The sequence below is a fragment of the Plectropomus leopardus genome, chromosome 7 (assembly GCF_008729295.1).
Source record: "Plectropomus leopardus isolate mb chromosome 7, YSFRI_Pleo_2.0, whole genome shotgun sequence".
In the NCBI taxonomy this organism is placed as follows: domain Eukaryota; kingdom Metazoa; phylum Chordata; class Actinopteri; order Perciformes; family Serranidae; genus Plectropomus; species Plectropomus leopardus.
The window spans coordinates 10,876,954-10,890,797 of record NC_056469.1 but is presented as its reverse complement, the minus strand read 5'-3'; the positions used below and the strand labels follow the sequence as shown (position 1 = coordinate 10,890,797).

Sequence of the window (13,844 nt, the reverse complement as noted above, 5' to 3'; positions counted from 1 at the left end):
GAGCTTTAACCTTTTTAAGTGTGTGAAACACACAATACCAATTATTTAGAGATGAGAGAAACCACAACACCAGTAAAATCATCATCTACAGGTACCTCTCTTTCAATGGCATCATTGTGTCGTGCTGCGAGGAGAATTTCCTGCAGCTGTTTTTTAACCACCTCCTTATTGAAACACTGCTGGAGAGTCACTCCTATACATCGATAAAGGAAATTCTGGAGAGAAAGAGAAACACTAATTAGATTACAAGCATATATGTACTTAACTCTACTAAGTACTGTTTTCCCAGGGTGTCATAAAAATGCTACAGAAACACCATACAATCCCAATTTACAAGTTATTTTTCTCAACATTTATCAAGATTTTTCTTGGTTACTATTGATAAATACACAGCAAAGATTCTATACACTTCATCCTGTGATTGGGTGGGTCTACTGTTCACCTCTCTGTGTACACGCTTTGTGGCTGTTAGGTTATGAGGAAGCACGGCTCTGTTTCAGAAGGTCATGAGCCCCACAGGATGAGAATCATTGTTCAGCACAGTCATCAAATTGGGCTTGCTATGGAGCTTAATATCTCGACAAGCCAAAAAACTATGCCTATTGATTAAAATTCACTGGAAACATGTTAGCAACTGTACCAATGCAATAGTTTGCAATCAGCTCGCTCTTGATTTTTGGGTGAAAAAGCTGCTGAAAGCACTTACCTTCTCCTCTAAGGCGTTGTTATATGTGGAGAGGTATCTTGTTGCTTCAGCTGCCAAGTGACACACCCACTTGTCATCATCAATAGTAGCCAGGGTTTTAGACAAGAGCTGAAGATGAGAATTTAGAATGATTTAAACATTTTCATATTTTCGATACAAACAATGAAGCCACTAATATAAAATTGATGGGAATTATCAATCTAAAACAGGCACACAAAGTAACATTTCACGACAAATTCTTTATTCAAATACAAAACAATGACACGTAATGATTTGAATGAGATAATTTTCCCATATGCAGGATACAAGCTCACCTTCAGCAACTTTTCATCCCAGTGCTGTTTATCCAGGCTCTCTGGCATTGACTCTGGAAACAACAGCACACAGTCAGACTCCTTTACTATAGAGGAGGAAAACTATTGCAACATGAGGAGACTGAAAAGGAAAAGGGAACCAATACAGCATGCAGCCTACAAACGATGTAACGCAGACCCAAGTGTCCACTCTAGTATAACTACAGGAAAGCAAGACTTTCTTGAAAGCTATGACTTTATAAAGATCAATAAAAAAAAGATTATTTATGCATATTACCATACCTTCTAGAATAGAAAGCAGGGGAGGAATCTCTTTCTCCCAGAGTATCTCAGCATTGGGGTGGATGTTGATACTGAGGGTTTGAAGGAGAGCGAGGGATGGAGCTCCGTGATCTCTGTTGCTGAACGGGAACGCTGCGTTCACCTGGGACACACCGAAGCAAACCAGGACAGACACACACACACATGCACGCATGCACACACGCACGCACACACAGGTAGAAGTCAGGGATACTAGATGTTACAAATTATAATAAAAACAAGTAAACCAACCACTTGAGTAGGACTACTCTGTTACTGCTTTCATCCATGTTTAATACTGTACAGTAAGAGCATCTTTAAAATTTATATTACAATAATAGTCACAGTTTCTGAATGAAACATTTAAGAGAAAATCAAACTTGACAACAAAAGGATTATTTGGCATGACACATTTTTTTCTAAACAAGAGGCTGCAATTCATTAATTATACTTTACTACAAACTGTTACTCCAGCCAGTTAATAGACTAGATGGTTAGTTATTGTTTTGTAGTGCAGTTCAGCATATGCTTTGAGCACAGCACAGTCTGTGTTTATCTTTGGTTTCACATGAAATCACCAGAGTTTGAAAAAAAAGGGTTATAGATTTATATTTACTTACCAGCAGTCTGACCATTAGTGTTTGAGGAGAGGACAGATTGACTAGAGGAGAGAGACATCACACATTTAGCTTGGTATGAATCACACAACTATATGAATGGCAACATTCAATTTAGAGCTGCAATAATTAGTTGATTGACACACACAAAAAAAAGAAAATGATAATCAATTAATCTTTAAAGTATTTCTCTATTTTATTTTTCAAACTTTAAAATACGGCAATTTCCTGCTTTTCTCTGATTTATATCATATTAAATTAAATTTATCTGGGTTTTAGACTGAAAAAACAAAACATTTACAAACTTCACCTTGCACATTGAGAAACTACGATGGACAGTTTTCATTATTTTCTGACATTTTATAGACAAATAATTGTTAATTAAAATAATTGTAGCTCTCTTTAAAATTGCAATTTTTTGCCATTTTCTCTATGAGTCAAACATGCTCCTTATGATGGACTTATATTTAACATGTAACACACACAGCAGATAACTTTCACATAGATGTTCCTAGTCAGTAAATATTCCTCCTACCTTCCTTTGTGAAATCTATATTAAAGCTGGACTCCTGGTTGTTTTTCTTCTTGTTGCCGAGCACTATTAGACTCTTACACAGAGGAGTGGTGGCATTGCTGTACTGTGACGGGGTCAGATAGTACAGCAGTTTTGGCCATAGCACCTGCAAACGAGAAAATACATACGTTGAGTGATTGTCACAATGGACAATAACTGCTGTTACATGACACCAATATAATCCAAACTACATTACAATGAAACTGAACTTCACCAATGGATCGAACAGGTGAAAAGAGAAGTAGTCTCTACATACATCAGCTAGTCGTCCTACTGTGGTGGTCAGGAGATGAAGGGTGTTGTCACACATCGTCCTCAGCGCCTCGTTAGTCACCTCTTCTGGATCTGTGGGCCTATGGCCTCGCTGGAGACACAGACACAATCACACACCATTAAATGTTTTTATATTCTGTCTCATTTATGCAAAAGGATGGACAGCTAGTCAGTTTAACTGCAAGCCTTGTCTAGTACTTCTTAAAAAAAGACTTCAGCAGAGCACCTTATTATCTCTTGCACTGTTAACATATTACTTGATGTGTGTCTTCCATATTGCCAGTTGACCACATATGTGTTTGTTTTCTCCAATTTTTTTTGTCATTTATTAGCTTTGTTAAACAATTTTTCACAATTCGTGAAAATACTTGAGCAACAGTTCTCTTCCAGGAAGATTTATTAAGTAACTAATGAGAAATCACTCAACCCACCATAATCACACAAGCCACATGTCTGAGAAAATAATTAAATGCATCAACTCCACACAACTCCATTTCTAAAGATTAAACACAACAGAAGTTTTACCCGATATGTGTCAGGTAAGGCACAGTGTTGAACGATGAATCGAACCAGTAACTCTCCTCCATCTAATTCCAGGTAGCCATGATGAGCCATCGCACTGATCACCTGAACCACGCGCTTCTTGACCTGGGACCCAGAGAGGAGCAGACAGAGTGTGAGACAATACAATGTCATTGTTATCTAAACAAAAGCACAGAAACTAACTGTTAATAAAAATGTCAAAGAGAAAAAAATGTGTTTAAGCTCACATAGAGACTGTGTGTGTTTCTACGTGTGTGTTACCTTGTTGCTGTGGTCGGCCATTGGTTGTCTGATGCTGGCCAGAATCAGCAGCTTCTTATTCTCCATAGTGGAAGCTGCAATAACACATGAACACAGTAAGACACACAAACACGGTTAACTAGACAATAAAAGATAAACTGATAAATAAAAAAGTAGGATTATGTAATACACATGACCAATATAATTCAGGGCACACTGAATAAACACAGCAAAATGAATCACTGACATATGTGGATAATAGGTGTGTGTGGGGGTAAGTTGGGAATGCATGTGTAACGGTATAATTCCTCACTGCTAGAGTTGATGAGGTGACGAAGGACAGCCAGAGAGCCCATCCTGCTTCGCTCATTGCTGTTCTCCAACTTCTGAAGAACAAACATGACCATCCGGTCTGGGAAGGAGTTCGCTAGAGGGAGTAGAGTGGAGAGGGGGTAGAAAGAAAGACAATGAAAATGTGTAAATTGTAAAAATAAATAAATAAATAAATAAAAAAATAAGTGCAAAAAACATGAAAGACAAGGCACATGAAATTGAAGGAGAAAAGAGAGGAAGGTCTGTCACAGCTAATATGATTATGATGTGGTGGACACTGAGTCTGGCACACTAATGGATGATCTCATTACTGTTCTTGTGACTCCATAGAACTAAAACACATAGAAATGCCTGAAGCTCTTAGACAACAATCAGCTACTACCCTGCAGGCTTTATACACAACTGTCTTCAAAATTATTATATTTTATGTAAAACACAAATACAAAAATAAACACAAGCATCCACTGAAGAGCTTCAGTACCTAGTAAGCTGAAGCAGCGCAGGACCTCATTGTGGTTCTTGACAGTAGGAGGGTTACTGTAATCGACAGGGGCAGACACCTGGGGGACAGAGAAGAAATGTTACTCTGATCTTTGTCACAGCAACTTTTGCACCCTCAAACAGTCTTATGCTATGATGCTAGTTGTGATGAAAACTGACATTTTGGTTACATGGGAAAATAATTCCAATCATAGAACAATTTTATTCAAACTCAACAAAAATGGCTCACTGTTTACATGATTATATGGTGCAGTAATAATAATAATAATAATAATAGAGGTGATAATAGTAGAAATGGTAATGGAAGTTTGCTGTAAAAAAAACATTTTCAGTCAGCCACTCCTTGGACAAACAAATAATAGAGTCATGTGTTTTTGAACTGCATAAACTGGAGTAACTGAGAGATTTGTCAAGGTGAACATTTTTCAAAAGTGTCCATTTTAAACACACAAAAAAAGTGTCAAAAAGAAAGAAGTGTCAAAACAGACCCAAACAAAAATCCAATCAGCATCACTTTTGTATTTTTTTCAGTGAAAATTAGATGCAAACATTTCAACTAAAATTGCTATTCCTATCACAAAACCTATTATAATAATCATATTTTCTTTTTTTGCATATTGTGCAGCCTTGGCACAGCATAGTGTTTGGAAACAAAATTATAAGATTTTGTGTTAGATTGAGATAAATATGATGATATTTCATATATAATATGATACTGCTGCTGTAGCACTCTGGTGAAATACTCTGTTCCCATCAGACTATCCTAAAGGTACACACCAATCACTGTCAGAGTCACTGTGGTAAAATGTTGCAACAGTCAAGGCAGAGAGCCAAGCGTCAGTTGAGTCACAAGATTATGAAAACATCTGACTTAAGCGACTCTCTAACAGTCATTTGACTAGTAAACAGCATATGGTGAATCTATAAAGTAAAAGAAGTGATCCAGTCAGCCACTCTTTAGCCAGATGTGTGGTTTCAATGTGGTGGACTGTTCTGTCATAAAGCAGGAACGCTGAGACACGAAAACTGCTTCACAGCTGGCATGACAGAAGTTAGTCTTGTGATAGAAAGTACTAAATGAACTGTTTGGCAATAGAAACTGACAGCTGTCGGACCAGATAGTTTCAGGTAAAGCTGATATAAAGTAGTTGTTGGTTAAGTCTTGTATGCTTGTGGTTTGTTCAAGGTATGTGACGGGGCGCTCCCACTTCTCTTTTTGTTTTTTTTGACTTTCTGACTTGAATACAACAACATGTCATAACTTACAGACCCAGTGAAATGGAAAAAAAAATCACAGTTTAAATCCTGTATCCCTAAGGTAATTTCTTATTTCTCATTATACGGCAAATAAATCTTATAAAATCAGCATCAGAATATTTTTACATTAAAATCTCCATCTTCTCTTTCTTTAAAACCAGGCAAAATGGTTTCAAATGAAATGAAACAACCTGAAAACAAAATGCCTCTTGCCACAGCTGTCACTAGTGCAGATGCAATTAAAGAATTTGTATTTGTTCCAAGTCAAGCAGTTAAGACTAATCAGTGCATCAAAAAAGATGTTCATTTATTACTAACATATTTTTTTTTATAATTCACATTAAATGTGGATTTTCAAAATGCCAGAAAAAGATAATAAAAAAATGCTGAATGAAACAGTTTTCCATTAAACATTTAAAAGATGTTTAATGTTGTGTCTCCTGAATTCAAAGGTTGTGTAAGAATGCTAAAAGCCTGGTTTGGATGTATATCTATGGGCACTGTTTTAATGAGAATAATTATGAGCATCTTTGTCTAATGTCAGTGACCTCAGGGTTAAACTTGCAGTGTTTAATTTTGTATGCTCTTCATGTGTACCTGTTGATGCAGCGCAAAGAGTAGACTGTCCAGTTGTATCTCCAGCACCCTGCTGCCCATGCTGACAGAAGCATCGAGCACTTGGCACAGACTCTGAGAGGAGAAAACAAGATATTAATCCCTATTACAAGCCAGGAGGCAGTTTAGAGAAAGAGTGATTGTCCGTTTATAAAGTATCCATAATAATCACTCCACTGCACTCATGCTGCAGCCCACACCCACCTTGCTAATCACGTAGTGCTCATTGTTTTTCTTGTACAGGGACAGGATGGCAGGAATGAGTTTAGGAATCTGCTCTTCCAGTTTATCACTGGCCATCAGATGGCACATAGAGCCCAGTGCCTCGGCCACGGTTAGCCTCAACTAGAACAAACAGAGACAGAGAGACAGGATGTGACCGACGCGATAGAGATAAGACCAAACAGATTAGCAAATTTGCTACATTAACTAGGTGTCAACAAGTCATGGTCATTTGTTTACCCTGAAGTGTATTTTTCTTTCAAAATATGCCTTTTGGACTGTCATCATCATCTTCAAACCTCAAAATGTCAAGCTTTCGATGGTTCAAATCAGCTTCCCAACTTACCAAACTTCTTTCAACAAAGCATGAACATAACTTTGAAAGTTGTATAATCCACTGCATATCAAAACCATCCTGTTCAACCCCCAACAGTGACCTACAGTGACTTTACCTTAGACTCCCTGCTTTGTAACCAGTTATTGAAGAGGATGTCGAAAGCAGCATACATTTCACTGGAAAATGTGTCTTTTCTGACTGTGGGGTCTGGAGCTTTGTCCAGGTTGGCGAGGTACTCCAAGATACTGTCGCTGAAATGACACAGAGCTGCAGAAAGAGAAACACAAACAGAGGAAGAGAGAAATTAGAGAGTAGAAAAAAATGTGATGAGAAAACTGTAAGAAAGAGTAAGGGGAGGAAGTTTACCGTTTTTGTGTTTGGAAGTAGATTTTTAGGTGTTCTGGAGAGGGGTTAATATAATTCCATAATTGGCCATTTTAAAAAGCATGTAGGGAGATTCTTACCAGAGGAGAAGACCCACTTCATGTTGTCCTGTTTGGCCATGCTCAACATGGGCAACATGGTGCCCAAAATAGCATTGAGGAAGGGCACCATGCCATAAACTAGAGAAGAAGGAAGAACACAGCAATAATGTGACGTTATTCTCTACAACTTCCTCTGTACAGCGGTGGAAATATGCTGCAATGCTTTTTTAATAAGAGATAATGTATAAACGTTAACAAAAAAGCATGGAGGAATGTTTTTCTAGTCCCTGGTGAAATGTATTTTTTTTAAATCACATTATGTATCAAGATTAATATTGGTCAATGATTTACTGCTACTGCAACTGGCTGTACTTCCATTCTGTGCTATGCAACATCACTCCATGCAACGCAACACATGACAACCAGGATGCTGCTGGGGATCTATTAACCCCTGATTGCCCCAAATCAAGATCAGTGTCATTTAATGCTGAGTATTTGTTAATGCTAGTCTAATTTCCTCGATAAAACGGCAGCACAGTGCACACTTCAAGTACTTTCAAGTTATCATAATTAATCCAGTGAATATGCGTGACATGTGAACAGCTCTGTAATGTATTAGGAAAAAGAAAATTCCCTGCTTCAAAACTGTTTTTTTCATAAATATTTAAATATCTTTATTTTTATATTTAATTTTTATATTTTTTACATATAAATAACAAACCCTCTCGTTAATGTTTTTAGCACATCATTGTTTCAAGGGAATTTCTCTGTCCGCTTCAGAGCGTATTTTCCAGTTTTTGTTGCTTTGGTGCAGCCTTGCTCCATGTTTATTTTTTACATCTGTACTTCCTTTGCACCAAATACATTAAAAAAAATACTATTTTTAGCTTTTTGTGCATGGGGCACATGTAGTAGCGTGGCGAGAGTGGTGGTTGTTGTCACTCCTCCAACCAGGCGCTGGGCTCTGCCCGCACTGAAACACCATAAGCTGCAGAGGACAGTAAATGCAAGAGACTCTTGCACTAAGCTGAAATGAAACAAGTTCTCATAGCTAAGATAAAAAACAAAAAGAATAAGTCTCATACTGTCGCTTATGGCGTGTGGTGTTTCGCCAGAGGCGAGGCTTAGCCCCTGCTCTTTACACAGAGCGGAGTGGAGGACAAACACACAGAGGAGGGCTGAAGGGCTGATGATGGCTGCACTCATTTCTTCGCTGTGCATGAAAGCTTAATGTGACTTCAAAGACACTTGTGTGACAGCTGATATAAAAAAAGATTGGAGTGGGCTCTACATAGTTCAATATAACAAATCCTGATCGGTTAAAAATGTCTTGATAGGCTACAACACCAATCCCTATAGTTTGCATTAAATCCTAATCCTTTAGCAGTATGGTGGAGCGTTTTAAAAAAGTGCTCTGGGGCAAATTTGGCAGCTGGACATAAGATTGTAAAAACATCAGGCTTTACATATCTGATACTAATTGATTAGAAATGTTTTGATCAGTTCAATCGCTCTATCAGCAACAGGTTCAAAACATCCTACAATTTCTAAACAATAAGACACTGCTACTTAAAGAACATACTAGGTGGTGTGCAAACTTTGTCCTATAAATGCTGTTTTTGGACAGGTTTAACAGGTTTGTGTCTTTCTCAGCAAACCTCTGAATACCTGCCTTATGAGGAAGTTCTGATTTCCCTGTTGTGTGTAGGTGTGTGTGTGTGTGTGTTTGTGTGTAGTATCCTTTATGTCCTTGTGTTGTTTCTTTGTGTTTGTGCAAGTTGATATTTTCTTACCATTGGAGTCTGAAAGGTTTGCTAGTGTCTGGACCACAAAGAAGTGAGGCAGGAGTCCTGGCTGAAACTTGCTTAGAATCTCCTCCATGATGTCATTGATGTGCTTGTTACCCACGGCAACCAAGATATTACTGGCTGCCTGCTGCCAATCGGGGATGACCTCCTGAGGGAACCAGAAGACCAAGAAAAAAAAAAAACAGTGAGAAACATCATTTATCATTTGTACACTGCAAGAAACCAAAAATGAATAATTAACATCTCACATTTTACCTTTGATCGTGTCATCTCATCTGAGGCCAGAGAGATGATACTTTTGATCCGGGGGTAACTTATTTCATCTATCCTACAGCCCACAATCAGCTCAATAGTTTGAAGAATCACAACTCTGTGGCTCACAACCAGCTAAAAGAGGGGGAGAATGAGAAAGGGGGGACAAGAATAACAGAAAGATCATATGAAATATTAATCAATGAAACAGTATTTATTTATCTGCAGTAAAATATTTGCAATTGGCTTTCACATAGGCAAACTAAGATATGCTGTAGCACATTTAACACCATCTCAACATCTTTATTGTATTATTATGTCACTGTTGTTTCCCAAGAAGTTTCCTCTGTGAAATCATGTGATAATCACAAAGTCAGGGGCTGAAACAGTATGACAACATGTTGCAGCATCATACAGACACAGGCTGAGTCAGAGCTCTGTGGTGAAATGGTTAGGAAGCAAAAGCATCAAGCCACATTAGTGCAACATTTAAGACTGATATAGACTGCTATAGACCCAGGCAGGTAAAATATTAGCAGAAGAGATACTGCTAATCAAAATTTGGCAGTACAGCTCTAGTGCAATTTCTGTAAATTAAATCAAATATGTCAATGAAACAATATTTTTTTTTCATGTTATTGTTTGTTTTGGGCAAATCTGGGAAATTATACACCTGGCAAATCAAATGACCTTCAGCACCAGAGCTGAAACATTCAGTCAAATATTTACTTCATATATAGATTGATAACTGCCAACTATTTGGCTAATTGATTTAGTAATTTTCCAAGAAAAACTGCTGAACATTCCAGCTCAGCCTTAAGGATATGCTGCTTTTCTCCAGTTTATATTGTTCTAAACTGAATATTTTGGGGCCTTTGGGCTGTTTGTCTAATTTAATGAAATGTAGGTGAGCATTTAAACAATTTTCTGACATTTTAGAGGGAAATTAATAATTGATAAATCAAAAAAGTAATCACAAGATTAATAAGTGATGATTCAGGCTGCTTGACTGCCATCTGTAAACCCTGAAAATCCACTATGACAGAAATGCACATACAACTAGTTCTTTCAATGTTTACATCGTGTACATGTGTGAAATCAAACCACATGCTCAGAACTCTGGGGTGCAATTAAGTGTGAGCAGATTTAGCAGACTGGCAGCAGACTATTGTTAGCAGTGGGTACTAGAGTCAAATCTTAAACAAAACCACAGCTGCAATCCTGCTTCATGTTTGGGGTCTTCCCCTGCAGCTTCCACTCTTAATGTGCACAGCATGACTGCACAGTGGAGTCACATCAGTCAGCACTGTATATAACTCTCAGGCCTTGCAAGCTAGTTTTGACACATGACACTAATAGTAACACCACAACTAAAGGTCGAGTTAAATGGTAGTCATGCTTATCTGACTTGTTTGACAAGAGCTACAAGAGCGTGTCTGTGGTGGGAATACTGATAATTAGTTCCATGTTACTCCAGTATGTTTTTTAGGCCGACTCTCTGTTTTCTGGGGTTTTACCTTAGGGTGTTTCAGAAGGTAGTCCTGGCACATGGCTAAGACTCTGTCTGGCTGCTGTTTTCCCAGGGTCAACATGGACTTTCTGACCTGTTCCTGGACCTCTGAGTCTTTATCAGTGGCAGCATCTAACAGAGCCAGGGTCACCTCTAGAAAGAACACACAACAGAACAAAGATAAGTCTGAGCAGGAAGATTAAAATGTAAAAAGAACCAAGAAAGTGAGTAAATTCAAATGGCTAGACATAGTGTGAAACAGCTGGGCAGCAAAAGTGGAAAATCTGAGGAAAATACGCATGGCATAGCATTCATAACTGTGTCAAACAGAGCAAATTGATTACTGAAACTGAATAGAGGCAAACATTAAAACACATTCAGAGAGAAGAGAAGAGAAGAGAAGAGAAGAGAAGAGAAGAGAAGAGAAGAGAAGAGAAGAGAAGAGAAGAGAAGAGAGCTCACGTTCCACATCCGTTTCGTCCATGGTGGACAGCAAGAGGGCTGGCTTCCTGGAGCCTGTGGCCGAGGATGTAGCTTCCCTCCTGGGGTACAGATGGGAAGAGGCTGCCCAGAGCTAAGGGACATAATTTAAAATGTGGATATGAAGGGAATATTATTGTCATGTTCAACAGCAGTTATTCTGAATTTACGGCCTGTGGGCCAGATAGGGTGCTAGATAACCCAAAATAACCCTAACCCTAACCCTAACCCACCAACTATTTTCTAATTCACAGTGAAATAAACTGATTCAATTTGTTGTACTTTGAAGTTCCTAAAAATTCAATCAAAATAGAGCGGTTAAAAAGATTAAACACAAAAAAAGTCCCAGAGAAGGATCCATAGACGTATAAAAATAGCTTGACACAGGATCCCAAGACAGTACATTTTAATTTCAATGGAGATGCTTACGCCAAAAAAGTTTCTAGTCTCCTGGTTTACTGTTTGCTGCCCACTGAATATGTGAAATAGTGATTCTCCAGCTGGCCCCATCTACAGGTTTCCACTTGGCTCATAGACTTAATGTTTTGATGATCGCAGATATGAAGTCTTTTCCTCAGCTAAAGGAAAGTTTTACAAACATAAAACCTCTATGGATCAAAAAATCACAATAAAAACAGTCATTAATGAACTTGTATATGGAGACAGCTCTTTTAAAATGGTGATCCATGGGAAAAAATGCATATTGGGCTGCAGGGGAATTTCTTACGGTAAAACCACTTGGAAAGCAATGCTGAACTTCATCCTGGGGGTCAGGAGGAAATTCCAGACCCCCCAACAGCAGTCCAGCCCTGAATGCCATCAAACCTTAGAAACACCCCTGCTCACACCTGTGCAGTGCTACAGCCACAGGATTTACCAAAGGCAAAGAAAAGTGACGACGGCAAACACTGAAAGGTTGAATACATTTATTATGTACATTGATAAATATGAATAATTTCTGCGTATTAGCTGGCCCTTGGTCTCTTTTCAATTTGTAAAAGTGCCCTCCTGGGCAAAGCAGGCTGAGTATCTCTACGCCAAATATTCTTTTGCTATTTTTATTGAAAATATTTAAAAAGTGAATCTCTCCATGCCAGGAGCCAATGATGTCTGTACTGGCTTCCCACAGATCTGAAAAAGTGTTAAGAAGGCATCAACTTGATTAATCTAAAAAAAGCTGCTTCAATTGTCATTATATTGACTTAAATTAATATTTTTAAAGTCCTTAAAATGCTCAGACATGGGAAGTAGTATTTTATGAATCGGACATTGCATTGTAAAATTTTAAAGTAATTGGTTGCTTTGATGTGAGTAATGACACTTTTTGGACAACACTGGGCAAAAGAAAGGCAAGTTTTATGTTACAAAATAAAGCTGTTCTTCTTCAATTTTGGTTATTAGAAAGTTGGTCCTGCACTTAAATCCAAGTGGTATTTAAAAAAAAGTATTTAAAATCTTTGAATCTACCTTGCGTTTATCTGCAGGAACCCTACTGTATCGTTGTAAGCTATATAGCCAGCTACAATAACGGATATGACCAAACATAGCTCTTGACCGAGCTACATAACTTTCACATGACACCAAGAACCAGCGGTTAATTAAAATGACAGCATGTAAACCAGATGATGATGATGATGATGATGATGATGATGAGATACAGCTGACAAACTGACCTTTGTGGCAGCTTCACCACAGCAAATATTCAGACAATATTATTGTTATCAACCAAAAGCTATCGTAGTCTATTTAGGTAATATGAAACTGCTTTAATATCTGACTGTCACTTCGTGTTTCAGCTAACGTTACCTGCTCGAGACACTTCTTTAGCTACTGACACATCAACAACTAAAACGAATTAGCTAACTCATGCAGTAACTACACTAAGCTATATAGAGACGATATAAAAGCACCCACAACTTGCTACCGAATAAAACTCGTGGCGACACGCTTTTCGTAGCAGGTGTTGTAATTTCATGTATGGCTTTTACCTGCTTGGGTGGTGATGCTGCAGCTGCGAGCTAACCTACTGAGCCGCGCTAGCATGCTAACGTAGCAGCTGCTGCTACGGAAGAGGCGACAGGCAGCGACCCCACATCACAGGGGGGAAAAAACAACAGCCGTGCTCATAATGAGGCTAACTTACCGAGTCCCACTGGGCGTCCGCTGAACAAAAACCTCTCACGACAATATTGCTTCTTATCTCGGTTTAAACAATGGACTTCCCTGTCAGTGGCAGCAGTGTTTCTCTCTGTCACTGCAGGTGTAAACACGCCTGGTCATGTGCTTTCAGTCAGCAGGAACGTATCAGGCAGAGGGCGGACCCAAACTCACACAGCACTGAGGCACATAGAGCTGCTGCTCTATATATCTACCACTGTCGGTTATAGTTTAGCATTTAACTGCTTTATTCAGACTGCCATGCGGAACTCAACCTTATAATAAAATATATTTTACTCATGGTATGTGTGTCTTATTGTTTGCATGTCTCCCAAGGGCGTAGACATAAAATATTTCAATGGGGGACACAAGAGGCACTT

General features: G+C 38.5%; 1 protein-coding gene across 1 annotated transcript in view; it reads right to left on the bottom strand.

Moving 5' to 3' along the window:
- mroh1 (maestro heat-like repeat family member 1) overlaps positions 1-13,585 on the bottom strand; it is a 30,420-nt gene extending 16,835 nt beyond the window's left edge. Inside the window, exons 1-20 of the mRNA XM_042489667.1 lie at positions 13,451-13,585; positions 11,290-11,401; positions 10,835-10,980; positions 9,321-9,452; positions 9,051-9,213; positions 7,297-7,395; positions 6,948-7,099; positions 6,478-6,618; positions 6,256-6,348; positions 4,382-4,460; positions 3,881-3,994; positions 3,589-3,662; positions 3,310-3,432; positions 2,768-2,875; positions 2,473-2,617; positions 1,941-1,981; positions 1,303-1,444; positions 1,021-1,073; positions 707-814; positions 96-215 (exon numbers count right to left, since the gene is read on the bottom strand). Of these exons, the coding sequence (XP_042345601.1) occupies positions 96-215; positions 707-814; positions 1,021-1,073; positions 1,303-1,444; positions 1,941-1,981; positions 2,473-2,617; positions 2,768-2,875; positions 3,310-3,432; positions 3,589-3,662; positions 3,881-3,994; positions 4,382-4,460; positions 6,256-6,348; positions 6,478-6,618; positions 6,948-7,099; positions 7,297-7,395; positions 9,051-9,213; positions 9,321-9,452; positions 10,835-10,980; positions 11,290-11,311 (2,055 nt within the window). The 5' untranslated portion in view covers positions 11,312-11,401; positions 13,451-13,585. The remainder of the gene's footprint in view (positions 1-95; positions 216-706; positions 815-1,020; positions 1,074-1,302; positions 1,445-1,940; positions 1,982-2,472; positions 2,618-2,767; positions 2,876-3,309; positions 3,433-3,588; positions 3,663-3,880; positions 3,995-4,381; positions 4,461-6,255; positions 6,349-6,477; positions 6,619-6,947; positions 7,100-7,296; positions 7,396-9,050; positions 9,214-9,320; positions 9,453-10,834; positions 10,981-11,289; positions 11,402-13,450) is intronic.
- Positions 13,586-13,844: the final 259 nt, after the last annotated feature.